Genomic DNA, 27,999 nt, shown 5'->3' with positions numbered 1-27,999 from the left:
AGCCCGGATTTTCCACCGTTTAATCTCGAAGATTAAAAAAAAAAAAAAAAAAAAAGTTGTTTCTTTGCCCTGGTGATGACGTGACGTGCACGCGCCCTCCTCTGGGTTGGACTTCACGGCTGTGCGCGTGAGGCGGTGACTCGCGCAGCAGCGGAGCGGTGATTTTTTTTTTTTTCTTTTTTTTTTTTTTCTTTTTTCTTGTTCAACCTCCGTGAGTCCCCCGCGAGCGTCCGGACAGCGCTGCCGCTCCTCTCCGTCCCCCGAGGGCTCGAACAAGGAGTCCAGGAGAAGCACCGGGACCGAGAGCGCGCTTCTGTGTCAGGTACGTGTCCGCACCGGCTTTTACTTTAAGAAAAAAAAAAGACCTTTATTTCCAAAATAAAATACTTTCAAGTGCGCAAACTGAGGGTTAAGTTCTCTTTAAAAAGTTACTGTCAAATATGTATTTCGAAGAAATTAAAGATAAATTCTAACAGTTATTGAACAAGACCCTGAAAAGCGCCCGAACTAAACCATTTCAGTACTTAATGAGCTTAATAGTTACTTCTCTTAAGTTGAGTAACTTTGAAGCGTCTGTTGAATAAAAGGAAGTTAGTCGTGAGAAATGTGACCATTCTCGCACTCTGTACAGGACAGACGCCACAGAAAGTAATATTTGGAAACCAAATGGTCAATATTGCAGTTTTGAAAGAGTGGAATTTCCAAAGGAAGTAAAGATCCTTCCTTCCTGAAGATCTCAGTCACAAGACTGATCTCTTCAGGGCACTTTTTAATATTTACATGGTTTAAGGATTTTATTTTCTGTGTCATGCAATCATGTCTTGTCTTGTCTTTTGCTTTGCTTGTCTCTTGTCTAGATGTTTTCCAGGTATTCACTCAGTAAATGTGGCTGTGATTTATCTGCCGAATGGTGTTCAGGAAACCAGCTGGAGGAAAAGGCCCAGCGGCCTGCTTCCTCAGCATGCCCACCTATCAGAGGTGTTTCTGATTGATGCAGGTGTTCATCCCGTCACTGTGGCGGTTTTGAAGCAGGCCGCTCCCGTCACACCTCCATTACCTGGAAACTCGACATAGTTGTTAGTTCGACACTAAAACTCCGTTAGTTGAGGAGTTGGTCTGGATCCGTGGAGCGGTGAGGTTTCGTCCAAGGCCGAACTTCATCACTTCCTGTTTCTTTACGAGGTCAGTTCCTGCCTCTAGCCTTGGGGCAAAGCAGGAAGGAAGGGGGCGTAGATCTGTTGTTTTAGTTAGGGTGGAGGGGAGAGGGGGGTTACAAATGCACTGCGAAGGTTTCCCAAGAAGTCGCCGAGGGCTTGAGGCAGGTGAATCACCTGCAGGCGGAAGCCCAGCACCCTGGGTGGTGTTTTCACTTTGAGGTTTGACCTTGAGCCCCGGCTGTTGAAGAAAGTAGATGAAAACTGTCGACATTTTGCGGCTTACTGCCTGAGCAGCCGCTCTATCTGAAGGATATGATGACATCATGTGGAAACAGGACATCCTGAGGACCAAGACACCTTACTTTTCCACCGCTCCCTCCCAGCCCTGTCCTCGTCTCCTTTCTCTTACACTACGTGTGTGTGTGTGTGTGTGTGTGTGTGTGTGTGTGTGTGTGTGTGTGTGTGTGTGTGTGTGTGTGTGTGTGTGTGTGTGTGTGTGTGTGTGTGTGTGTGTGTGTGTGTGTGTGTGTGTGTGTGTGTGTGTGTGTGTGTGTGTGTGTGTGTGTGTGCTCTGTGTGCTCTGTGTGCAAGGGTTCAGTGACAGCTTGCTTCCCATTGTCCTATCATTCCTGCCCCACTCACACTCTGCATCCTGTGGAGTTTCCTGCTCATGGAGGAGAGAGTCGGGGAGAAAGACGAAGCAAAAGTTAAGAAGAGGTAAAGATGAGGAGGAAGAGCAGCGAGGGCTTGTGCGGCGGCGCTAAAACACGACACGTCTAAACAATCCTGTGTGTTTGTGTGCGTTTGCTGCCGTGAATTTTCCCGCTGGGAGCAGCTTATCTGCAGGCCCGCGGAGCAGGAAAGGGTGTGTCCGTTGGATTTGGATGTTTGCGAGTGTGACGATGGCGATGGAGGGTGATGTTATTGTGATTTTATAGGAATGCACGGAGTGCGTGCTGGTGGCTTTTGGGTCCAGATTTATTTGCTTCCTTATATTGTTCAGTGGGAACAAATATGTGGCAGTTTGGTTGTTCTGCAGCTGTTCTGAGGTGAGTTTTTTTTATCCTAAAGGACTTTCTTTGGGAATCAGTTCACGTTAGGGCATTTTCACACTTATCACCTGCTACTGATCACTTATTACAGAACACACACTATCGGGACATAGGAATTGACACATGAGACATCAATTAATTAAAGTAAACCTACATCATAGAGTATTTTTGCTGCTGGAAAGGACATTTACTGTAATCTAGTATTGAGAATTGCAATGCACGTATTTTATATTTGGGGCAGTATTGGATTGTAGGTTTGAATCTACAACTGCCAGGTCACCACTGTGGGTCCCTGAGCAAGGCTCTTGACACCCCCCCCCCCCCCCCCCCCCCCTCTTTTCCCTGTCATTTCAATTTCAAAATTTTCATATTAAATGAACTTTTTAGGAAAAAAAAAAATCAACTTTGGGTGAATCAGCACTTAAAGTGAAATCTGAAATCTCCACAGTGATTCTTTCACGTTGTCTGGGAGCCCGTCGTCTCTCGGGTCGGATGATTTCGTGCAGCGTTCAGTGTGCACGTTGTCCGCCAGCTCACCCCCGCAGTGCGGCGTCCATTCTGATGTATTTTCAGTAGCGAAGGAAGAGGCCGGCTTTCTCAACGGCGTCTTGCTGCAACCGGCTGTTCAGTTCTGGGCCTGTTTGTCTTGCAAAAACACTTTGGACCACACTGGCTAATTTAGCAATGGCAGTTGCTTCTCTTGAAAAAAAACTGCAGTCTCCTTTAGGGCGTCATGGCGGGGGAGGCGCTTCATGCTTTCGCCTCACAATGAACACAATCCCACCGGTTTGAGCCCTGGTTCATCAGTTATCGCCTTGCAGCTGCGTGAGCAGCCCTGAAAGCGCTTTACATAGTTCATCACTTTCACTTCCATTGGAGGCTGCAAGCCACTCCAATGGGAGCAGTTTGGGGTTCAGTGTCCTGCCCAAGGACACTATGGCACGTAGACAGTCAGAGATGGGAATCGAACCCGCAACCCTTCTGATTGGGAGACGACGGCTCCACCAACCGAGCCATTATTGTGTATTTTGTCCTGTTTTAATGTACATTCAATATCTATAGACGCAGCGCGGCATCTGTGAGCTGAATGGAGCGGTGTATATATGGAGACAGTCGGTGTGTGAAATGTCACAAAGGCGGGGTCAGCTTAGACCCTCCAACCGATCGCTTGTTATGTTATCTTCACTTTAATCAACCACAACATTTGTTTTCCGCTCGGCTTCATGTAATGCAACAATAGAAGTATTTCTTTTTTCTTCCTCTCCAGAGAGTCACCGCTTCACTTCTGCCACACGATGTTGAGTTTCAGTTTCAGAATTAATTTTAATGGATAAAAAAAACAAAAAACAAACTTTGCTCATCCAGTGTGAAAACCAGGAACTGCTGATTGCTTTTCAGATATTGTGACGTTAAAGCACGGTGGCGGCAGCATCATGCCGAAGGGGCTGCTGCCCAGCTTCAGAGCAACTGGTCAGAACTGACAAGTCAAACTGGACCTTGGCGGCCCGGCTTCATGACAAGTGTCCTTAAGTGTCCCTGTGAGGGTTCAAATTGAAAACCTCGCACAGCGTCTGCTCCGTGACGCTTCCTGTCCAACAGGAGCGAGCTTGAGCGGATCGGTCTGTAACAAAGGCTCGCAAAGCCTGTAGACACTTTTTACTCAAGAAGACACGGAGCTGTAATCACTGCCAAAGTGTCCTTCGCAAACTAAAGCAACGGGCGAGAATTGTTTATCAAATGCACATTTTCTCCTCTTGGCCTTTTTTGATTTAATAAAAGAAAAATTAACATTTAAGTTAAAAAAACCAAAACAGTTTTTATTTCTTTTATTCATTGAAAGCTGAGAATTATGAAGCCGTTCATCTTCAAACAAGCACAGTTGGAACAGTTTTGACAACTCATAGAAAATGTCAAATATCAATATTGAAAAAGAAAACAGAAAGCCTTTGCATTATTAGTTTGTGCTGTTAAAGGGGGCCGTGTTTTGCCGGCTGACTTATCAACCGCGCGTAGCAAACCAACACCACACTTCTCCCCGCCAGAGGAAGCAGCTTCTGTTTCACAGCAAGTCTAATTATTTCTTGTCTGTATTTGCCAGCTGCTATAAAGAAGAAAGAAAAAAAAAAAAAAAAAGCTGCCATGACGTTCAGCAGCCAGTGAACTTGGGTTTAGCAAGAGAACTCTGTGGAACTACACTAGTGGACGGGAGCGACGCAGTTACATCACAGGGGAATGTGTAACTCTTCTGGTTTCATCACGCAGCAGGAGCCCCAACCTATTTAGCTTATTACAAACCAGGAGTCTTTATTTTTTTTTGTTTTTAATGTGTATTACATGCTGCATGTCACCTATATTTCCATTACATGGTTTTAAAGCGCTGCAAGGACTTCAGACTGATCGTTACTTGAATTGATGCCGAGTACCTTTGGGTCTTTAAGTTCATGTTTTAAAAAGCAGCAGCTATGCATTGTCCCCGTTCGCCTGTGCAACCCCCAACTTTTAACACTCATCTCTGACATAACCGCACGCCCACACACACACACATTTTACACACTCACACTTCAACATGTCTAATGTTTGTGGCAGATTGTGACACAAACCCAAAATATTGCCACAGCTTCAGGCAGGGCTGAGGAAACACAATCGTGTTCATTAGAGATAAATTCTTCTGTGACATTTTGATCAACAACCGGAGTTCAGTCCGTGTGTCCTTGTGACGCGACGCTTGCTGATTTTTAGGGTTGGTGTGTGTTAATTGTTTTTACGGTTAAAAAAACCCAAAAACCCAACAACCCACTTGAGGTCAACTGAATTGTTGGTTGGCACCTATGACTGATCACAGCTCCTGTGTGCAGAGAGGAAGACAGACGAGAGCAGCAATATCTGGTCAACAGGAACCAAAACGGAGAACAATGAGCTGCGTGGCTGCCCTGTAAATGCTCCTGTGTGTGTGTGTGTGTGTGTGTGTGTGTGTGTGTGTGTTGTGTGTGTGTGTGTGTGTGTGTGTGTGTGTGTGTGTGTGTGTGTGTGTGTGTGTGTGTGTGTGTGTGTGTGTGTGTGTGTGTGTGTGTGTGTGTGTGTGTGTGTGTGTGTGTGTGTGTGTGTGTGTGTGTTATTGTATCAGTCCTGTTTGTGGTCATCTGCCAATTCTAGAAAAAGAGGAGGAGAGAGAGAGAGAGAAGGGCAGCGGAGTGATAAGGATGAAAGGCATGTGGCCTCTTTTGTGTTGCCCTCTGTCACTTCTTCTTTCTGCGGTTTTATCAGAAATAAAAAAAAAATAAAAAATCAGAAGCTGAAAAAGTGTTTGTCGGAGAACATGTGTGCGGTGGAGCTTTTTGTGGCGCTGCAGCTGGTGTGCGTGTGTGTGTGTGTGTGTGTGTGTGTGTGTGTGTGTGTGTGTGTGTGTGTGTGTGTGTGTGTGTGTGTGTGTGTGTGAGTGTGTGTGAGTGTGTGTGACCGCCATCCTCAGTTTCCAGGAAAAAGGGGGAGCCATCAGAAGGGTGGACAGGAAACCCTAACATTGCTGCCTTCCTGCAGCCCTCATGATGGCTGGACTGATTGTGTGTGTGTGTGTGTGTGTGTGTGTGTGTGTGTGTGTGTGTGTGTGTGTGTGTGTGTGTGTGTGTGTGTGTGTGTGTGTGTGTGTGTGTGTGTGTGTGTGTGTGTGTGTGTGTGTGTGTGTGTGTGTGTGACACAGTCTTGTCCAGCCCACAGGTTTTATTCTTTTAGGATTAAATGGGGTCTTGAGGAATTTCCCTGTGTGAGGTAAACTGGTGGAGCTCCTCTGCTTTTCTTTTCTTTTAATCTTTTTAATAGAAGCGACTTATTTGGGGTTTCTTTGTCTCGTGCTGCCAGAACTTGTATTGTTCTTCCTCTGTGTGACTTCCTCCACATTCCTCAGGAGCTGAGGTGGCTCTGGGTTGAAAGGTTGCTAGTTTGAAACCAACGGTTGCGGCGGCTCCACTGTAATTCTAATGTGCTTTAGACCATTTCAGTCCACCTTATGAAATGGGTTAAAATCGTCCCTTTGTCTATTGTTGTATTACAGTATGTTGTCAATGCCTGATTCGCACCAAGTTTGCACATGTTAGTATCAATATAGTACAAGTTACCGGAAATGCTAGCAGGGCATTGAGCCTGAGGTCAAATTACCAGCATTCACAGCGCTGAAGTTGGCAGAATTGGCGGTGTTGAAAGAGAGACTTTGTGGAAGCCGTCCAACCTGATGATGAAAGTGGGATTTCTTGGAGGCTGACTTCGAAGAGAGAAAAGCTAAAACAGCTTTTTTTTCCATATAGTTGATCAACTACTTTGTTTTTCTTCTTTCTTCCTGTACAAATGTGTGAATCAGGAATTTCTGCTTCGGCCACCTTCAAATGTTGGAAACGAACAAAATTGCCACAAAGTTCAATCTCAAGATTACTTTCATTCTGGGTTATTCTGGGGAATTTATTCTCAAACTCAAGTGACAAATATTGACAGTTTTTCTATATTTATCTGATTTAAGAGTTATTTACCACGAGATCATTGTTCTGTGTCGAGTTTGCATGTTCTCTCAGCGCTTGAGTAGGTTTTACACACCCAGTCCAAACAGCCTGCAACCAGAACTTAGTCCATCCATCCATCCATCCATCCATCCATCCATCCATCCATCCATCCATCCATCCATCCAAGGGTAATTTAGGGTCACCCATTAACCCATTATGGATGTTTTGGACGGTGGGAGGAAACCCACATGCAAACTCCCAACAGAACACACACAGAGCAACTAATAGTTTCCAAAAGCACATATAAATAAAAATAAGATTCATGAATATCCCCAAACTTTATCTTGAAGAAAATACTTAGTAAACAACCAAAAGGAAGAAACATCTTGCAGCCATCTAAAAAGTTGTTGTTGCAGCAGTCCCTCTGGCATACACCCCCACAATGCAACAAATATGAGGCACGTCTGCTTCAAATACGACTCAGAAGAATATAATTGAAATGTTTTGGGTTTTTTTTCTTGCGAGACGACTGCATCATACATGGGCTAATTTATGTAGAAAATTTATTTGATGGTTTTGTACTTTTGTTATACCTTTCCTTTTTTTTTTTTTTTTTTTCTTACCTGGTTTGTGGACGACGTCGTCGCCTCGCTGGCTTCTTCCAGTGTTTTTCCTGCGAGCTGAGCCATCTGACTGCCGGCAGCAGCGTCACATATAAAGGACCTGCATTAGAGCGGTGTCACTTCTCTCCTCTCTGCCAGGGGGTGAATGACTGGCTGTCCCCAAGTGCCAAACTATTGTTTCAAGACGCATTCAAACTGGCTCTCTGAAGAATGTCACACACTGGAAAAAGCACTTAGCTGTACGCATTTACCTTTTTCCTTGGTGAAATATTGTTGATCTGGAAAGGTGACTGCATGTAATTAAACCGTTCGACTCGCTTCTCTCTGTGTTCTTTCCTCTGGTTGGCCCAGAGCAAACAATGGGCTTCGTGAAACCGTGAGTCAGGGTTGGACATTTGAAGACTGTGACGGGGCTCAAGCTTTCACTGATGATCACCAGTGATCAGTTTGTGTTGTTTCTTTTGTCACCACAAAGAATGTCAGACACACACACACACACACACACACACACACACACACACACACACACACACACACACACACACACACACACACACACACACACACACACACACACACACACACACACACACACACAGCTGTTGACCAAAGTGAATGACTGAGTACCCTTTTTCGAAACGGCAAAGCAAAAAGGGAAGTGGCCAACCTCAACCTCACATCTCTCTCTGTCTTTCCTTATCTCGAGCTGTCTCCGACTCTCTCTCGCTCTCTCTCTCTCTCTCTTTCTTTCTCCCCCCCCCCCCCCCTCGCTCCTTTTTCAAACTTCTCTGTCTCCTTGCGTCTGCTTTCACGCGTCTCTTTATTCACGCTTTACCGCTCTTGAGCCCTTCGCTCCCAGTCTCCAGCACCTTTTCCCTCTCCGGTTCTCTGCCACTCATCCTCCCTTTGCCCTGCTCGTTCATTCCAGCCCTTGTCACTCACCTCTTCCCTCTTTTTTTTTTTTTTCCTTTTTTTCAGTGGCGATGGTGATTGACAGATGATCTGACAGAGGAAGACATCAGGTGAGAAAAAGTTAACTTCTCCTTCCCGCCCTTCCTCCTCCTCACTCCTCTTCCTCCTCCTCCTGCTTCAGGGAAGTTAAGTTCTTTTTTATTTATTTTTTAAGTTTGTAACTTCTCTCTTCACACTTCTCTATCTGACCCTGCGCACTCTGCGTTGTTCATGCGTGTTGCTTTCACTTTCTGTCAGCGTGTGTTTCAAGTCTCAGTCTGAGGAGCCGTCAAGGAAATTGATTATTAAGAGTAACGTCCAAATTGTCTTGGTTTTATTGTTTTTAGACTTAAAATGAGGATTCTCCGATTAATAAAGTAAACTAATGATTACGTGTGGTTGAGTTTCCTTCAGCACCAGCTGTGTTTTGTCTCCTGTAATGTTGTACAGAGCTTTCCACAGTTGTTGTGAAATCTCTTATCGTGGGAAATTGTTCTTTCTGGGGAGTGACACATACAATCAGTTTACGTTCTCTTCTGCTCTAATGTGTGAGTAGTGACTTATTAAATAGCTGAAAACCCTTAAATGAGGTAGTGTTTATTTTATACGGAAACATTCCCCTTATCTTTCCTCAAAACTGACCTTTCTTGGTATTTCTGTGAACAAACGCCTCACGTCTTAGGACTGTTGTACTCGTGTTACTTGTGAAAATATCTAATCTTTTAGTATATTTTCTAATTCTTTTGGTTCATATGTTACCATCCCTTTTTACTCACCTATGTGATTTTATGTATTTACTTTTTCTTTAGGCTTTTCATGGTGTCAAACTGAAACAAAAAGAAAATAAATATTTCTACTTTCAACAACAAGCGAATTGAGGCGCATAACTCTGCTCTCTCCAGCAGACACCGTCTCCGTGCTGGTTATTATGGGGTGTGCCTGTTGCAAGCAGAAGAAGTCTGCCAAAGCCGTAGCAGCAACATCAGCAGCAGACGTTGCCGATCTGTCTCCTAGCAACGCAGATGGCGGATTGTCTGCGGCCTTGACTCAGGGCCGCTACTGTCCTGACCCCACTCAGACCATCCCGGACTTCAACAAGGGCTTCTCGTCCGGCCCCATCTTCCCGAACACCAGCCCACACCCACGGCCGGGGGGGCTCATCACAAGTACGACTCTTTGTGTGTGTGTGTGTGTGTGCGTGTGTGTGTGCGTGTGCGAGAGAGAGAGAGAATCATCTAACTTATATTGTAATGATTATTTATTGCCAATTGAAACCACTCAACCTTTACTCAAGAGTTACTTTTCTTTTAATCACATTTTATGAAAAACACATCATTTTAATTAATAGAAAACGCCAAATTAAAACAACAAATCAACCCCAGAATACTGCGAGCGTTTGTCCCAAAGAAGCTGATCGTTGTCTCTACATGCAGGCGGCGGAGTCACTCTCTTCATAGCGCTGTATGACTACGACGCTCGCACCGAAGATGACCTTACTTTCCAGAAAGGAGAGAAATTTCAAATCATCAACAACACGTGAGTGTAAATGCAAATGAACGCTATTGTGTTTTAATTACACCTGCTTATAGAGGAAACATCTCTGATAGTTTGTCATCTTGAAACCAGACAGCATGTACGAGATGTGCGTCTGCAGTTCCTGTTAAATACGGGAATTTAAATCAGCTGCAACTTCTAAAAAGATGCATAAGATGTATTTTTTTTATGTGTTTACATATTTAGGAGGTGTGTTTTAGATTTGAGTGACATTTCCAGCAGGCAGTAATACTCCATGTGTCAGTTTAAGCTTGCTGGTGCAGACGAGACACCAGTGAAACTGCATATGCAGTTGTTTTGAATGGGGAATTAGGAAATACCTCCGAGAGGAGAGTGACTCATCAGGCATTTCACATCATTTTACCTGGCGAGAAAAAGTGGGAAGTTACTGGACTAACTCTTCAGTAATACTTTCTTTAACAGTTATATAGTTCAGATAAGGACAAGTAAACGGTGCTCCTGAAGAGACACTATGGTTGATGTTATTTCTAATATACATGAAATTAATGAAAATCCCCCCCCCAAAAATGTGTTTATTTGTATTTTGATATAAAACTTAAAATCATTCTTTTTGTATGTAACATCGATCTGTGAACCAATAGTTCCTTACTTTACCATGGCGCCATCAAAACTATCTATTTACAGTAAATTCTTACTGGTTAAGGATGAGGATGACAATAAGTACTCCGTTTTCTTGTTATACACTTTTAATTATGGCCATTTTCACAAAATTCTGTTCTAAAAATGTGTGTTATGATGATTCCGGAGTTTCCCCCTCAGCTTAGTCCCTTTTAAAAGGTGTGCAGTGCATTATGTGAGTGGGCGTGAATTGTGTGTCTGTGTTTTTCTAGAGAGGGCGACTGGTGGGAAGCTCGCTCTTTGGACACGGGCAACTCAGGTTACATCCCCTCCAACTACGTAGCCCCTGTTGACTCGATACAGGCCGAGGAGTAAGTACACACACACACACACACACACACACACACACACACACACACACACACACACACACACACACACACACACACACACACACACACACACACACACACACACACACACACACACACACACACACACACACACACACACACACACACACACACACACACAGTGGAAGCCGTATACGCGGCTACTGTATATGAACACTTCTGCTTTACATTGTTAAATTATTTGGGAGGTTGACATGTAGTATGAAGGCAGAGGTCAAGCGAGGTGTGCTGTCGTCGCGGTGACCCATGCGGTGTTGTCATGGTGACAGGTGGTATTTCGGGAAGATGGGGAGAAAGGATGCAGAGCGACAGCTGCTGGGTCACGGCAACCAGAGAGGAACTTTCCTCATACGAGAGAGCGAGACCACAAAGGGTGAGACGAGCGCGCGTTCAAACACAATCTCTGAGAAAATATCCAACTGCTGTAAATGTAGAAAAGCTTTCAACTCATCTTTCTTTTCCTTTGTTCACTTCAACCCTCCCTGTGCTTTTCTTTTGTCCTCACCTTCAACTCCTTACTCCCCCCCCCATCTCGGTACAGGCGCTTATTCTCTATCCATCCGTGACTGGGACGACAACAAAGGAGACCACGTCAAGCATTATAAGATCCGCAAACTAGACAACGGTGGCTACTACATCACCACCAGATCGCAGTTTGACACTGTGCAGCAGCTGGTAGAGCACTACACAGGTAAACACATTTCCAAACAAGCACAAGGACTCACATGATTGTTATTGGTCTTTCATTCACAGTGAAATATGTTACTGGTGCAAAGCTTCTCCCTCTTTGAAGTCAAGTTTTCAATTTATATTGAGACTTCTACTGTACATAATGCGATGGATGGATGGATGGATGGATGGATGGATGGATGGATGGATGGATGGATGGATGGATGGATGGATGGATGGATGGATGGATGGATGGATGGATGGATACATTGTCTCCGCAGGGTAATTTCACCTGAACTCTAGATAGACTTCTCCCACAAGTGGACATCAAAACCCCATCTGTCAAAAAAAAAAAAGCAGAAAACTCTTGACAAATCTCAAATAATTTGCTGCTATTGCACCCCGACAACACAACCTATAACACCGCATTTATTTCGGGCCCCTATTTGAAATACCAACTGAAAGCAGCACAAACAAGTTCTTAGTCTGAACTCTATTCCATCTTTCTTTGCTGGCGCTTTATACTTGTATTCTATTGCATTTTAGGCAGACAGTTTTTTTTTAATGCACTGTATTTAACCGATAGGGGACTTCTCTTTGCAAAGTTTATTTTTATTTTTTTCATATGTAGGTGTAAGTATTTGGTTTATGTGCATGTTAGGAAATACTTTTCCTACTTTTGACAGGTGTCAAATATCCCTAACTGTGAGAAGGTACCCTTATGATCAAGAAACAATTAGTTTTTTTCAAATTTAAAAAGTTAATAATTCATTGTTAGGCTGTGGTTAACTGTGTTTGCATACCGCTGCAGTCGCTGCCTGTAAGTGACTGGAGAGGCTTGAATTAGAGTTTGAGTAATAAATGCTCACACCCTCTCCTTCCGCTCCTCTGGTTCAGTGTGAATATGCCCCCTAGTGGCTTGTACTGATACAACATCCATTCTGCAGTCTCATCATCAAAAGCAACCTGTGATGTTTATCTGTTCTCTTATCACCTGCAGCCTCTGTTTTTTTCCTTTTTTGTTTTAGTGATCGTCTTTCTTGGTGTGTGTTTATGTCTGTTGTGCTCCGTTTTATTTGTGATCCTCACACTTTGGTTTTTGCTTAAACTTGTCAGTTGTATAAGCACATAAGCAAACTGTCTTGTTCTTTCTTTATCTTTGCTCTGCTTCTTTTCCCCTCTTGTATCGCCTGTTGGTGCCTCCCTCCTTTTCACTCTCTCCCAGAGAGAGCGGCGGGACTGTGCTGCCGTTTGATTGGCAGCTGTAAGCGGGGCATGCCTAAGCTGGCCGACTTATCAGTGAAGACCAAGGATATGTGGGAGATTCCCCGTGAATCTCTACAGCTGATTAAGAAACTGGGCAACGGCCAGTTTGGAGAAGTCTGGATGGGTAGGCCTGGTGGGGCTGTGTTGTGAGTGTGGGGGCGGGGGGTGTACAGCCGGAGCACACCTGAATAAAAACAGCAGCAGGGACGTATTTTACATTTACGTGTTGGTTCAGTTGAAAGGAACATCAGTAAGCCAACAAATACTGTAAATCCCTCTCATCTATTGGTCTTGTCTGTTTACACCTGCAGCATGTAACAGCACACAGACAAAGAACACACACACACACACACACACACAAACACACTGTAGAATTGGAAGAAAAAAATTAAGAGTGTGTTGGTATTTGGTTAAAGGGTCCATGTGTTCATTATCCAGGTGTGCGGTTGCTTCCCTCTTCCCCCGTTATTGCATGAGCATGTTTTATCATCTCACCCCATCTCTTTGTCACTCCCCCACCCATCTTTCTTCCATCTTTCCACCCATCACTGCACTTCTTTTCCACCGTTCCCAATCACCTTTTCCTCCACTCCCTTTCCCTCATCTCATCTCCACTCCACTCCTCCTCCTCCTCCTCCTCCTCCTCCTCCTCCTCCTAGGCAGTAACGATGGGCTGTGTTATTACCTGACAAATCCCTGTCCCAACGCCACCCCACTCACCATGGGTCTTGGGCGGGATGCCTGGGAGGTATTGAGGGATACGCTGTCCCTCCAAAGAAAGCTGGGACAGGGCTGCTTCGGAGACGTGCACATGGGTGAGACTGACTGTACCTCCAACCTTCTGACCCCCTCTGCAGGTTTAAAGGGACTCGAGTATGGCTAGTAAATTGACGACAGTACTTGCCGTCTCTGTTAAAGTTTGTGTCGCACCCTAAACAGCCATATTAGCTGGTGTTCCTACAAGATGTTATTCTATGTTACACCTATGACCGGTTTCTGTCAAAACTGTCATACATTTTCCCTGACTGAATCCGACTGTTGGGTTTCTGAGCCGTGCAGACTTTCTCCCTGAAGCCAGCCGAGCTCTGCGCCTGTCCATGTAGCTCAGGTGCTGCTGGTGTTGATGTAAGACCAGAAAGCCGCCCTCCCCCTCCTCCTAACCTCACCCTCTCGTGTCTTGCATCCTCTCCACGATAACAATCACATGCATGCACTTCAATGTGACCACATGTTTCTTGTTTGTTACAGCCCGCCTCTTGTGCACCTTATTTTTTTGATATTTATATCCGCATGCGTGGGCGTACGTGTTGCCATGTATGTAGTATATATACGGTACAGTTTGTGCAGCTGTCGCCTCATCACCATGGCAGTAAAATTGCAGTGTGTACATTTGCGCAGTGGTTCTGCGTTGTCCAATGTTCAGTGAGTGCATTAACGCGAGCTTGTCTGTATGCCAGGCATGTGGAACGGCACCACCAAGGTAGCGGTGAAAACTCTGAAGCCAGGAACCATGTCCCCCGAGGCCTTCCTTGAGGAGGCTCAGATCATGAAGAGACTCCGCCATGACAAGCTGGTGCAGCTCTACGCCGTCGTGTCTGAGGAGCCCATTTACATTATCACTGAGTTCATGAGCCAAGGTATCAGGCTGAGTAAACCGTCACAACTCTGACTTACTGTACAGATGAACTGTTGCCCTTATAGCAGGAGAAGCCTGGCTGTATTTGAGCTTTTCCATAAATGGGACCTGGTTTTACTAAATGAAAATGAAAAGCGCACGTCAACAGGAAGATACAGAGTGGTTTTTGGAGATAACGATACATTTCTAAAATCAATATATATATATATATATATATATATTAATTACAATGAAATATGGACTTTAGTGTTCATGGCACACAGGTAGACTTCCTCAATTTCAGTGAAAAAAAAAACACCTTATCTTGTAATAAAATCTTCCCCGGCATCTGTAGCCGAATTTGGACTGCCACCAAAAATGATCCGCTCTTCATTTGGCTCCTGTCCTGACTTTCATCTATCGCCTAAGTGAAAAATTTGAGACATCCTCACTCACGATCCAACCAAACATGGGCAGAAAGTTAAACAGTCTACAGTGAAAGCATTTACACTGCACATTGAATATCTGTCGGAGTGGTGAGCATGGGGATGTTTTGTAGCACAAAAGACAAAGGTTCAAGCGTCTCTGGTGGACAAATCACCATCCAGCGTCCACTAGCTGAGGTTTCTTGGCTCTTTGGACATCACAGTTGGCTCACCTGTGATGGCGGTGGTTCAGATCCAAAAGCTATAACTCGTAGAAAGACAGAAACAAATATTGAAATTGTGTTTGGCTGAAGGAAACAAAGATTTATCTGAAATGTGCCACAATATTAATTTTTAAACACCCAGCTTGTAAAAAAGTATGAAAAATGCATGATGTACACAGTTCATAATGCAAAGGGGTGCGTGTGGCTGAAGGTATGCTGATAATGAGCATTCGGAGACACCCCAGTCCTATCTGCTTCTCTTTGTATTCCAGGAAGTTTGCTGGACTTCCTAAAAGATGGAGAGGGACAGAGCCTGAAACTGCCTCAGCTGGTGGACATGGCGGCACAGGTGGGTTACAAGACAGACACAAACTCCCAGTGACAGACGAAAAAGGAAGCTTGGACGTGCTTCCATCGCAGATCTAAGCTCTCTCTGTCCCACTGGGAGTGCAGATAGCAGCTGGGATGGCATACATCGAGAGGATGAACTACATCCACCGTGACCTGCGTGCGGCTAACATCCTCGTTGGCGACAATCTCGTGTGTAAGATTGCAGACTTCGGCCTGGCGAGGCTCATTGAGGACAACGAGTACACTGCCAGACAAGGTAGCGGGTTTTTGATAATAAGCGTGTGCATTTCTTGATTGTGTTCGAGGAAAGTGAGCCATGCTCCAACCATGCCGTGATTAAGAGTGTCTCCTTCTGCCTCCATGCTTATATTTTTACACATAACCTATCTTAATTACACGATTATGCATCTTCACTGTGTTGCCATGGTTTCAGGGGCGAAATTCCCAATCAAGTGGACGGCTCCAGAAGCCGCTCTGTACGGACGTTTCACCATCAAGTCGGATGTGTGGAGCTTTGGCATCCTGCTAACCGAACTCATCACTAAGGGACGCGTGCCATATCCAGGTACTGGATGAAAAGCTGCTGTATTTCACGTTCACATGCAGTTGAAAGTCTAACCTCACAGCTGATTAATAAAAAAAAAAAACAACTTTATTCTTGCCTCTCTCAATCTGATTTATAAATCTGAATTAAAAAAAAACAAAAACAAATCTACAATCAAATAACCTATTAAAGTAAATCGAATATAATCCCAAAATATATAAAAATGCAGCTGTATTGGAAAAAAAAAATCAGATGCCACAGTGCTGGAGACTTAGCCTGCATTGTTGCTGGAGCCCGTCTCATTACAGCGCTTGATGGTTGGTCACCGAGCAGCTTCACTGGAGACCTCGTGGCTTACGGCGTGGCTCAGGCACTTTGCTCAATTGCACAGCACAAGTAAATGGAGAAGGAGGGAGTAACTGTTCCTTAAGCACCTGCCACCCCACTGTGTAAATTAGCATGCAGAATATGTGGCTTCTCGCTTTTTCTCGGCATCCTTTAGCACTTACTGTAATGAGTGTTAAAAAAGAAAAGAAGAAGCAAAATTTCTTGTGAAATGTTATTGATTAAATTTGACAAAAAAAAAAAAAAGAAATATATATAAAAAATCAGACTACAAATTGAAATGGTGACTGTTGGTACTTGTCCCTTCACTTCAGACATTTCACATTTTGAAATGTTGCCGGTCCTTCTGAGATTAAAAATCTCTTTTAAAGGACTGTCATGGCCAATTTAGCAGTGCCATCTTGTAATAAAACATATTAAAGAGACTCATTATAAATTAGATCAAATATGAAGGGAATGATCGGGGATCACAGCTCACAGAAAGTCCGAGGAATAACACAGGATTGATCAAAGAGCAGCAGGAGGCTGCTGGTGTCCTAAAAAGCGATATTAAAGCAGACATGCAAAGGGTTTTATATTTAACACACAAATATACATATTATTACTGAAAATGGATAAATAAATAAATACAAATAACACTTATGATTAGGACTGTTGCCAGTTTATGGTTGTTTATAGTGTGCTATGTGGGCTATGTGTGTGCTTGTTTTACACTCTATACTGTAGTTACACTATCATTTTTAAATGTTTTCAAAGCTTCTTAACAATTCACTTGATATTACATGTTAAATGAAGGGAATAATTTCCAAATCATACCAGCCACCTCTTCTGTATAGATATTCTGACATTTTATGCCACCGTTTAGTGGCGCACGGTGCTGCGAGTGAAATTCATTAATCCCACCATTACTGTTTTGATCTGATCTTTTTAAGGCTGGTTTTTTTTTTTTGGAAAGTGTTTAATCCGACCTTTTTCTCTCCCTCCCCTGTGTGCACACCCTCCTCTCTCCTCCATCCCTTTAGGCATGAACAACCGCGAGGTGCTGGAGCAGGTGGAGAGGGGCTACCGGATGCCCTGTGCCCCGGGCTGCCCCACCTCGCTCCATGAACTGATGCTACAGTGCTGGAGGCGGGAGGCTGATGAGAGGCACACCTTTGAGTACCTGCAGTCCTTCCTGGAGGATTATTTCACCGCCACAGAGCCGCAGTACCAGCCCGGAGAAAACCTGTGACCACACACGCGCCGGACAGACATGGAGCGACAGATGGACAAACACGGACATTTGCATACAAAATCCTTTGACTGGCTTGGTGCAGTAGATGTGCCCACTTCAAGTGTATTTCATGCTCTCATTCTCATACTTTCACATAGACGTACATAAACCATTGTATGATTACTTGTTTGCAGACAGTTTTCTTTCATTGGCCATTGATTGCCGGCGCCCGTGGAGGACAGATCCACTAACCTCGCTGTAGAGCAGAGTCGGAGCTCTTCTGGTCAGGCCTTGCAGAGATGTTGCTTTACTCTGTAACCATGACAACAAAGAACTGAAAGAAGATGTAGATGGTTGTGCTTGGGTGGGGGGTGGGGGGGGGGACGTTGAGTTGTTACATGATTTCTTCAGTTGCCATATATGTTCAGGTCCTTTGATTCCTCTTTTTGAGAGGGACGTTAAGACGGGCCGACTGTTTACCTGAGATAAATACGCCGATACTAAGTGGCTCGCGGGTGCAACAGGCGACCAGACAACATTCTAAGTGCAGTCTTTTTAAAAACTGTCAGTGGACCCCGTGGCCCTGTGTGGAAACTGACTAGATTATGTACAAACGGCATCATTTAAATGTAATATTTTCACTCTTCTGCGATAACTAAACAGCGGTCTGTTTTCAGCTTTGTCATGGTTTTTAGATGAAAAGGCGGCTGAACTGCTGCCAGATCCGTGTCTGTCTCCTCCAGCTAGTCTCTGTCTTAACACCAACATGTGCCTTAAAGAGATCAAATCAAACACTGTTTTTAGATCCAGTTATACTGTGTTAGCCAATATCAGCAGGAATGCTCCTTATTTCTCAGATCTTTGTAAGACAATTTTGTATGAATTGTGTCTGTCGTGTTTTCTAATTTAACTCCGATATATGTTTGCATCACAAAGACTTCTATATCTAGTTAACATGTATGCAGTTTTCCATCCATTTGGGAGGGCAGGGGACGCATCAGGGGGATAGGATAAATGCGTTAAAGAGAATATAACCTTCATGTTGAGAATCCCCTGTCATGTTATTGTAATAAAGATCAGATATCTTTTACCGGTCACTGGAAGCCTCTTGTTATGTGTGTATTCAGACATATGCAGTGTGGCGAGACGTAACAAAAGAGCTTTATTTATTAAACGTGCTTAAGTATAGTTTCAGTTATTTGTTCATCACATTTCAAATTCTGGTCCTGGTAAAAACCTGGTGTACTGCACATTAGTCCTGCTTCATCATGCCTGACAGAACTGAATGGTTCATTTTACAGTTTCAGGAGATCTAAAAAATTCATTCAAATCAAATGTTATGGAGCAGAAACCCTCTAAAATATACACAGCAAAAGGTCCTCAGGGCCAAACACTGACATTTAATGTTTTAATTAAGCTCCAATATGACATATAATTAGAGTGAGGTGATTAATTTTCTAAATATAATAAGCCTAAATGTTCATGGCTGCTGGGTGGTGGACAGTAGTTGGGGAAAATCTCTGGTTCCGTTCTAGACTTGGGGACAATTCCTGTGCTTGTGTGAGATCAGAAACTGGTTTGGTGATTTGAAATTGCCTGAACGAGTGACTACAAATGTGTTTGCTTGTTTGTCTGCGTTTGTCCTGCGTCAACCTGTCCAGGATGGTTTTTTTTCATTTATTAAATAAACTATTCATTTGCAGAACAGTATTTAGAAATGGAAACTTGTGTGCTGCGTTCAATAGCAAAACGGCCACCATGGGCAAACAATGCAGACGATTCGTCTTCAATTAATTTACCTGGATAGTTAAAAAAAAACAAGCATTAATGGTCAATTTACCCTCAAAGAAAGTCTGGATTGTGTTCTTGTCATAAGTAAAAATTCCAATAAGTGACCTCTTCTTTATAACTATATAATTGCTTCTCGCTGTCTGAACCAAGTGTGTCAAACACAGAACCCACGGACCAAAACCAGCCCACCAAAGAATCTTCTCTTTATTGTCATAGACCAGAGGACTAATGTCATAGTCCTCCATTACAAGCAGCAATGGAGGACAAAGCTATCAGATATTTCATTCCATTTGCTCCAGGGGGTATTGGAAAAAGAAAATAGATAACATGGGAAATGCCTTCGTGCTACTTCAAGCATGTCAGATGTTCAGGATTTGAAAAAAGAATTAAAATTAAGTGTAAATTCATTCATTTTGAACTAACGTGAGTTATTTCGATTTATTAAACACGGTCGTGTTTAATTTGGTCCAACAAACTTGAGATAAAGTTTGGATGTACACACACACACACATGTGTTTGACACCTGGGTTTCTGTCTTTATAAAACTACTACTCCCACAATTCCAGAGGTGCGGCGTGAAGTGAGCTACGGGTGCCCGGATGGCTCTGGCACTAAGGCACGTTGGATAGGCACATCGGAGACCGGGGCGCACGAGAGACACAGAGCTGGAAATGCAGCGGCAGAGACGCGCGGGCGCACGGTGGATTCTCGCTTCCCGCATACCGGGGAGTCTCGCGCCTGTCACCAAAACCTGAGCCCAGGGTTCGAGTGCGGCTTTGTCAGTGGCAAAATGTTGGAGAAGACTATAAACTAAAATTCCCGCAACACATTTTACAAGCTCTCTCCTTTTTTGCCTTTTCTGTTTTCCCACATTTTTTCCGCGGGTGCAGATGTTGGCGTGAGGAGCCAGAGGAGCGGTTTTCTCCCGTTGAGCCGCTTGAGACAGTGGCGCGCCACGGCAGGAGGAGACAGCGCTCACATTGATGTGGGAGGAATATCTCCCTCCGACGCGGGGAGCTCAGATGGAGGGGAAACGCCGCGCGCTGACGGCTGCAGCCGTCCAGGCTCCGTGACCCGCGCGAGGAGAGGAGCGAGCCCCGACACCGACAGCTGCTCGAGCCGCCAGCCAGCGTCAACGCCGCAACAGACTCCCTCTCTCTCTCCCTCTCGCTCTCTCCCTTGGTGAGTACGCGTGCACCTTATGTACATAACAACCCCCTAAATAAAATATTTAAATAAGCGTTACTGTCCCTTCTGCCAGTTGTGTTGCGCACATCTGGCTACATTTTCTTTTTAGTTTTTTTTTAAAAATTGTATTTATTTTTTATTAATTAACCTGGTTGGTGCTGTTTCTGGAGCTCTGCATGCGCACTGCTCGTGCTTGCTGGGTCATCTGGGCTTTACTGTGGGCACGCAGCGTGTGTGGTGAGACCATAAATGATGATGTTCAGACACAAGCACACACGCGCGCACACACACACGCAGTACGCCTGAATGTGCGCACACTGAACTCCGTGTACCCCTACTTCTCTGCTGGAGTATTCGCAATATTTTCACCTATTAGCCTCATTATGACCGAATACATATACAGTGTAAGCAGGGCAGCAGGACACAGTGCCTCCCCAGGTACTGTCACACTGCTGGTGACACACACAGCTCCTCTCTTATTTGTCTCAACACATTTTTCGCTGTGGGTGAGTTTAATGGGACTTTTTTTTTTTTTTTTTCCCCCCAAACAATGCATTTCCATATGAATGACACCTAACAAAAGTATGACTGTGAGCAAAAGAAAGAAAGGAAAAAAAACAAAACTCCTGTTGATAGACAGATGCTTGCCTTGCAAGCAGCAGACCAAGAAAGTAAGAAGCGGTCCAGCCGCCCCAGAGGTTGTCAGGGCAGTTAGACAGGACACAGCAGCAACAGCAGCACATCCTGCAGTGGCAACAGAGCCAGCGTTGGAGGCACGGCATACTCATGGTGGTGATTATCAGCTCTCATCTGTGGTTTAGCAGGGGTGGGGGTGGGGGGTTGGGGGTGGAGGGGGTGGGGGGGGGGGGGGGGGGGCTGGGTGGGTGCAAAGAAAAAAGAAAGAGTGCAGCAGAGAAACTGCAAGAGTGGAGAGGGAGAGAGGATGAGAGAAGTCAATGTCAGTGTCTGGGCAGTGACAGTTCGTTATTTAAGGGCCCCTCTGAGACGTGCACAGGCTGCCCTAGTGCAGGTGCTGTTAGTATGCAGAGTGATGCTCTGTCTGTCTGTCTCACACTCTCACAGTCTCACTCTCCTCAGTCACTGGCTGAAGAGTGAGTTCTCTTATTGGCAGGTCCACTTGGACATAATGAATAATTTCAAACCTCTGAATGCTGGATTGAAAAGGAAATGGCCTTACCTTGGCATTCAGCTGCTGTCTGTCAGACTTGTCTTGAGTGCACAGCCGTGTGTGTGCGTGTGTGTGCGTGTGTGTGCGCGTGTGTGCGCGTGTGTGCGCGCGTGTGTGCGCGTGTGTGCGTGTGTGTGACAAACAGAGAATGTGAACATATAACAGCTTAGGCCCATTGTGCTACCTACCTGTGTGAGCGGGGCTAGTTGTCATAGCAACGGCCTTGTAGCTCCGTTGATGTTCCTCCTGTCCTCATTGGCAGGGTCAGCGCACCTAACACACCACATCTCGTCTCAAATCTCTATTTGTGTGATTGTGTGCGCGTGTGTGTGCATATGCGTGTGTGTGTGTGTGTGTGTGTGTGTGTGTGTGTGTGTGTGTGTGCACCATGGAAGTACCTTTTGTTTGCTCCTTGCTGCAGTTCGTAGGCGTGTAGGTTGATGGCAGACAAGTCAGTGTGCGTGCGTGTGTGTGTGTGTGTGTATATGTGTGTGTGTGTGTGTGGTTGTGTGTTGCAGTGTCACAAAGATACACCCTGCTGATATGACAGTCGACAGCTCAACCAATCACCTGTTTTCTCTCTCTGCCTATCAGCATGTGAGGTTGCCATAGTCAGACGTCCTCTTGATATGGAGGTCGCCATGGAGATGGAGAAGAATGAATGGACACATATAATGATGTATAGACACAAAATCATGTGCACACACACACACACACAACATACTGAATGGTGCAGTCATTTTATTGATTTATATAGATTTTCTGGAGTTTCGGGAAGTTTTGAGTTGCATTCAGCTGGGAGCAACCTGTTGAATGGAGATTTGGAAGCATCTATCGAGGCATCAGTTCTCATCCGAGACAATGTCACCATGTAAAACTCCTTCTGTTCCTTTTGTGGTTAATCTTTTACCTCAAATTAGGGGCTGTACTCAAACAATGCCATCAAACAGAGCTTCAGTTATCTGAATCAAAAAGGGTACGCAAACAAGAGCTCAGATCCATTCAAATCCTGTTTCCCACAAAACAATTCAGAGCTTCTCGTGCCACTAAAAAAAGCATCGCATATAATCAATTTGGCTTCTGGCTATGTAAAATTGTTTTTAAATGCAACCAAATAATTTTCTGGGAGCAGCAGATGTTTTTGGGAACATCAGTTGAGGATCATTCTGCCACTCCTCTTTGAACTCTTTACAAGAGATACCGCCATTCAGGAAAAGAGAATGTTACACCACTGTTGTGAATGAGTAAGCCCATTATTACTCAGTGCTTAAAGCACCTCCCAAAATACACCAGAAATAGATTTTGCGGACACAAATTCACATAAACAATCCACATCTTTCCACACTGACAGATTTCAGTTGGATAGAATTTTCTTTCCAATTCATGCCGAGAGCGATCAGAAGACGACTCTCGGCTTTGACTGAACATTGAGACGCAAATTATATAAATTATTCTTTTGCTGTTGTTTCTAATCCAAAACTTTGAATCCTGTCTGCTTTTAAACAAAAAAAGGAAAGAGCAAAGTCATCGTAAGACTTTCAGCTTTATTATGGAGTAACAGGACACTTTCTGAATATTTTACAACTTTTCATGTTTTTACTATGCAACAAGCTACTACCGGTACAAAATAATTAGTCATTACTTTGTCCTTGGGGTGAGGGGGTCCTGTCGTTTATGGCTCCCATTAATCTAATCATCACCTGAAGTGAAATAGCTTTTGCCAGAGGCAGGTAAACGTGGCCCAACTCCCCCACACACACACAGGCAAGTGCACACAAACACATACACAGATGCACCCACACACAGAGCAACCATTTAGCATTAGTGTAAGCAGTGTTTGTGTGCTCCATTCTGTCACCTCCCACACGATACATTCATAAAACGGCTCCTCCGCGCCGAAGCCAGCGACTCAAAAGAAGACATCTCCCCTTCTCTTTTCTCTCGCTTCCTTCCCTCCTTTAACCCCTCACCCCCTCCCTCTGGTATCGGTCCTTTTGGTCCCTTCTTCTTCTCCCTTTTATTCCCCTTGCACTTGTTCCTTCTCCCTTTCCTTTCGTATATGTCCTTCCTCACCTACCTCCTGGTTCTCCTTGCCCCCCCCCTACAGGGCTGGTTGCAGCCGGTTTCGAGTCTGACAGTGGAGAGAGGAAGCTTCGACCTCTCACCTTCGAGGGATGGAGGGAGGCAGGAGAGGGATGATGGAGGGCAGCGGGGCGGAGGGTGTAGAGGGGAAGAGCGAGATCGTGGATGAAGCTGCAAGAGGCGAGGGAGAGGTCAAAGAACAGGAGGGATTTGTGAAGAAGAGAGGGAGAAGAGAGCTGGGGGAAGGGACGGGGAAGGAGGGAAAGAGGGAGAGGACAGAGGGGTCAGAGAGGAGAAGGAGTGATAAATGAAGGGGGAGCGGTGAGATGGAAGGACGAGGAGGGAGAGACGGAGCGAGTGAGATGGGATGAGAAGGAGAGAAAGACAGAGTGTGAAGCTGCTGTGTACCTCCCTAACAAGCTGGACAGAATCAGCTCAATTATTAAAGAGGAGCGAGAGATGGGGAAAACATGGAGACACACACACACACACACACACACTCACACACACACTCACACACACATACCTATGTGCACATCAGCGTACTTTACACATGTACAGTACGTCTGATCTGTAGATTTTTTTAACGCTCACTCACCCGTGTGTTACGGTTATCTTTGTTTTTAAGCAGCATGTGAGTGCGTGTATACATGTGTCTAGGTTTGTGTGTTTAAAAACAGTGAGTCAGAGGATAAGCAGAGACTTGTTAGTGATCCCCCCCCCCCCCCCCCCCCCCCCCCACACACACACACCCCCCCACACACACACACACACACACCGCTCCTACCTACCCCCCCACTACCCATTTTGGCTTCACCAGCGCCTCAACGTTCCACCAGCATGGCTTCAACGTCGTCCATCAATATGAACAGACAATCAGAGCACTAAAGGCTCTGTCTATAAATCCCTGCTGTGAATATAGTTTTCACCCTCTTCCCTTCCTCTCTCCTTCCTTCCTCTCTCTATCCCCTTCTCCTCCTCTTCGTCTTTTTCCTGTTCCACCCTTGTTTGTAGCCCTCCTTCTTCTTCCCCTTTTCCCTCCTTCTCTGAGGAAGTGTATGCCCCCAAGGGACGAAAAGATTCGTTACCTTCCAGGAGAGAACGAGATTGTGCGTGTCTGTGTGTATGAAATGAGTGTGTCCTCCGTGTGTGTGTGTGTGTGTGTGTGTGCCAGGATAATAGTGTGTGCATGAGTGAGAGTAAGCACACATACTTCCTGAGACACAGGGAGAGGGGGAGAGAGGGGCATGGGATGAGCAAGTGAAAAGCAAGTGAGAGAGTGAAAGCAGGACTGTGGAGGGGGAGGAGAGAGAAAGAGATAAGAGAGAAAGACAGAGAGTAGTTGGGGAGAAGGGGGAAGATGGATGAATGCACTGCGCACCAAATGTGTGTGTGTGTGTGTGTGTGTGTGTGTGTGTGTGTGTGTGTGTGTGTGTGTGTGTGTGTGTGTGTGTGTGTGTATGTGTGTGTGTGCGTGTGCGTGTGCGTGTGCGTGTGTTAGAGAGAGAGAGAGAGAGAGAGGGATGGAGGGGTGTCTTATCCTCTCAGCAGAAGTCATAATTTCTTAGAGCATGCACAGATGTGTATGTGTGTGTATTGAGTGCATGTCTCATTGTGTTTATGTGTGAAAGTGTTACCTCTCAGGCTTGAGGCCAAGAAGTGGAGAGGTACAGCAGTGTGGCGTCAGCGTGTAGCGTGAGCAGCACGCCTCCGTGTCCGCGTGTGCTTTTTGAGAGGTGTGTATGTTGAGGCAGTGGCTGATGAGCTGTCAGTACCTACAGTTGAAATGTTCACAAGGCGGCCATTGTTGTTCAAACAGCCAGCAGCCTTCTCCTTGGCAACGGGCGCTGCAGCAGCGTCTCCCACAGCAACTGTGGAACAGGAGTATGGAGGGAGGAGGAGGAGTCAGGAAGTCAGGGCCGCAGCACTGAGGCCCCTCTCCAAAACACTGGCCTCAAGGTCTGAGTGTGTGTCGGGTCCAAGCATCTGGTTTGTGTGTCCTCTGTGTGTACGCTGGATATGCGTGACTGTGTTTCTGTGTGTCGGTATGTGAGGTTTTTTTAAGTGTGTCTGTGGGTTCTCGTTCCTGTAACTACGTGGAGTGTGCGTCAGTATTAGCGTGCCTCTTCTCTTACACTTGTTTGTGTGTACATGTCAGCTCTGTGTGTGTGTGTGTGTGTGTGTGTGTGTGTGTGTGTGTGTGTATGCGCACCTGTGTGAACTCTAAGTGGGTGTGTTTCTGTGTTTGCACCTAAGTGCTTAGTTTCATCCTCCTGTATTTGCATGTGTTTGTGCATGTGTGTTTCCAGACATATTCCTGTGTGTCATTGCTTGTGTGGTTTTCGCGTGCGCACATGTGCACACACTCTTAGCTGTTCCCAGCTGGCGCTGGTTGGTCACATGACCTGACTGAGGGGCGGCCATCAGCAAGCGCCAGGAAACTGCCTGCAGGAGAGTGAGAGAGAGGAGAGAGAGTGTCAGGCTGAGTTGAAGATGAGGGAGGGGTGTTGGGGAGTGGGAGCGTGTGTTGTGGGAGAGAAACTAGGGGCGGGTGGGGTTGGGGGGGGGGGGGGGGGTGCTCGCGAGATGAGAGAAGGGAACAGTGTGGAAGAGAAGTGAGGAGGGGGTAAGGAAGGAAGAGGAAGGGGTAATACAGTCCTCATCGTCTTAAAATAACTACAGCATGTAGGTTCCTGCAGAAACAAGGGGAGAGAGACAGGCAGAGAGAGTGAGACGGTCTAATGGGGGTGGGGGGGGTCCTGATTTTGTGTTGTCTAGTGTTTTGAGCTACTTCTACTGTCCCCCGTGTGCATCCTTGGCTGAGCTGCCACTGTATCTGGTCTGTGTGAAGTCTGTTTACGTTAGATGTGTGTCTGTCTGTCTTAACGTCTGTGCGCCTTTTTTGTTTGTCTGCACATATGGTTTATGTGTTGGTCTCTATTCATTTCAATGCTTTGTGTGCACGTTTCTTGTGTGTGCGCGCGTGCATGTGCCGGCTCTTGGCAGGAGATACAGCATGCACACTGATGATGGAGATCATTAGGAATTTCCTGCAGCTGGGGAGGTTGCGGTGGTGGTGATGGGGCTTTTTTGTGTCGTGGGGGAGGCAGCAGCGGGGCGGATGTGAGACGAGTGGGTGAACAAGAGAGGAGAGGTCACAGTGAAGGAGAGTGGGTGGAGTGGGGCAGGGGTCCGCATGTAAGTGTGTTGGTTTGACTGTCTGCTTGACTGACGTATGTGCGGCGCTGCAGCCCACTGGAGCTCCAAGTTCAGCCCTGTTGAGAAGGTTTGTTGATGGTAATTCATATGACTCTCCTCGCCCTGTCTGGCACGCTTAACGGCACCTCGAGCCCTCAGACGACCCAGGTCTGGAGATAAAAAAGGTTTAGATGTGTCTAAGTTTGCTCACTGATTCATGCCTGTTGGGCCACGATGCACTGTGGCCAAAGCAGAGCCTCACATTTACATTTTACTGTTCAGTTCATTGAGCTGAATTAGAACTTTGCAAACGCTGAGCAAACTTTGCATTATACTCAAACTTTTTTTTTTTCCCCAACTCACGAGCTTCGAAACAATCCCTCTAAATGAAAAATATCACCAACGATGTCTTGTGTTGTGCTGTTCATATATATATAAAGATTACATATGTGACCTTTGGTTCTAGAATACCCTGACAATACACTGAGAACATGCAAACTCTGCAATGCAGCCCAGCACTGACTTGAATCAGGAACAACTCGCTGAAAGTCATAAGTGCTGACCACGACACCACTGCGAGGCCCCAAACCAAAGCTTATGGAGTATTTGAATACCACACAGTGTTTCTAATCGGTAGGTCATTTTAAGTGTTGGCTATGAAACAAAACACAACATCGCATCTCTGTCTTCACCACTTTGTCTCACAAACCACTTGCAGATTATTTTTTAAAACAGTTACAGGTTTGTTTTGTGAAATTTGCTTTTTCATAATTTCCCCTCATCTTTCCACTGATGTTTTTAATTGTGGAGTGATTTCACAGTGCGCGCGGTGTCGGCTGTTTGAGCTGCAGGTTGAGGTTGCGTCAGGGTGGAGGTGATGTAGAGGAACGAGAGACTGACGGCAGCTAAGTTTTCTACACGGTGTCACTCAGTCTCTGCGGACCCCCTGACCCACTTCCCCCTCCCCACCTCCTCTTCTCTCCTGGCCTCACATACACTTTCTCCATCTCACTCCTTTGCTCGCTCTCTGTTTTATCCCCCCTTATTCTTATCTGTCTAAACCTCTTGGTGGAGCCCCCTCCT

General features: G+C 45.4%; 1 protein-coding gene across 4 annotated transcripts; it reads left to right on the top strand.

Moving 5' to 3' along the window:
• Positions 1–104: 104 nt before the first annotated feature.
• On the top strand, positions 105–17,656 carry yrk (Yes-related kinase). Of its 4 annotated transcripts, none has more exons than XM_080484598.1 (13): positions 105–322; positions 8,298–8,341; positions 9,176–9,436; positions 9,704–9,806; positions 10,676–10,774; positions 11,086–11,189; positions 11,358–11,507; positions 13,411–13,566; positions 14,209–14,388; positions 15,288–15,364; positions 15,469–15,622; positions 15,800–15,931; positions 17,278–17,656. In XM_080484598.1, the coding sequence occupies exons 3-13, from the start codon at positions 9,199–9,201 to the stop codon at positions 17,484–17,486; spliced, it is 1,602 nt and encodes a 533-aa protein (XP_080340724.1). In that variant the 5' UTR covers positions 105–322; positions 8,298–8,341; positions 9,176–9,198; the 3' UTR covers positions 17,487–17,656. The 4 variants fall into 4 exon arrangements, with proteins under 4 accessions (XP_080340724.1, XP_080340723.1, XP_080340721.1 ...); XM_080484597.1 differs by having other exon boundaries at positions 108–322; positions 9,173–9,436; XM_080484595.1 differs by lacking the exon at positions 13,411–13,566 and adding an exon at positions 12,711–12,875 and having other exon boundaries at positions 109–322; positions 9,173–9,436.
• Positions 17,657–27,999: the final 10,343 nt, after the last annotated feature.

Source organism: Lipophrys pholis, assembly GCF_963383615.2.
Source record: "Lipophrys pholis genome assembly, chromosome: 17".
In the NCBI taxonomy this organism is placed as follows: Eukaryota; Metazoa; Chordata; class Actinopteri; order Blenniiformes; family Blenniidae; genus Lipophrys; species Lipophrys pholis.
The sequence above is the reverse complement of the archived record's forward strand: the minus strand, read 5'-3'. Positions and strand labels throughout refer to the sequence as shown.

Coding starts and splice junctions, on each gene's coding strand:
- yrk (XM_080484595.1), top strand. CDS start 9,199: ATGGGGTGTGCCTGTTGCAAGCAGAAGAAGTCTGCCAAAGCCGTAGCA. Junction 12,876..14,208: donor GTTTGGAGAAGTCTGGATGG/GTAGGCCTGGTG, acceptor TCTGTATGCCAG/GCATGTGGAACGGCACCACC. Junction 15,932..17,277: donor GGGACGCGTGCCATATCCAG/GTACTGGATGAA, acceptor CCATCCCTTTAG/GCATGAACAACCGCGAGGTG.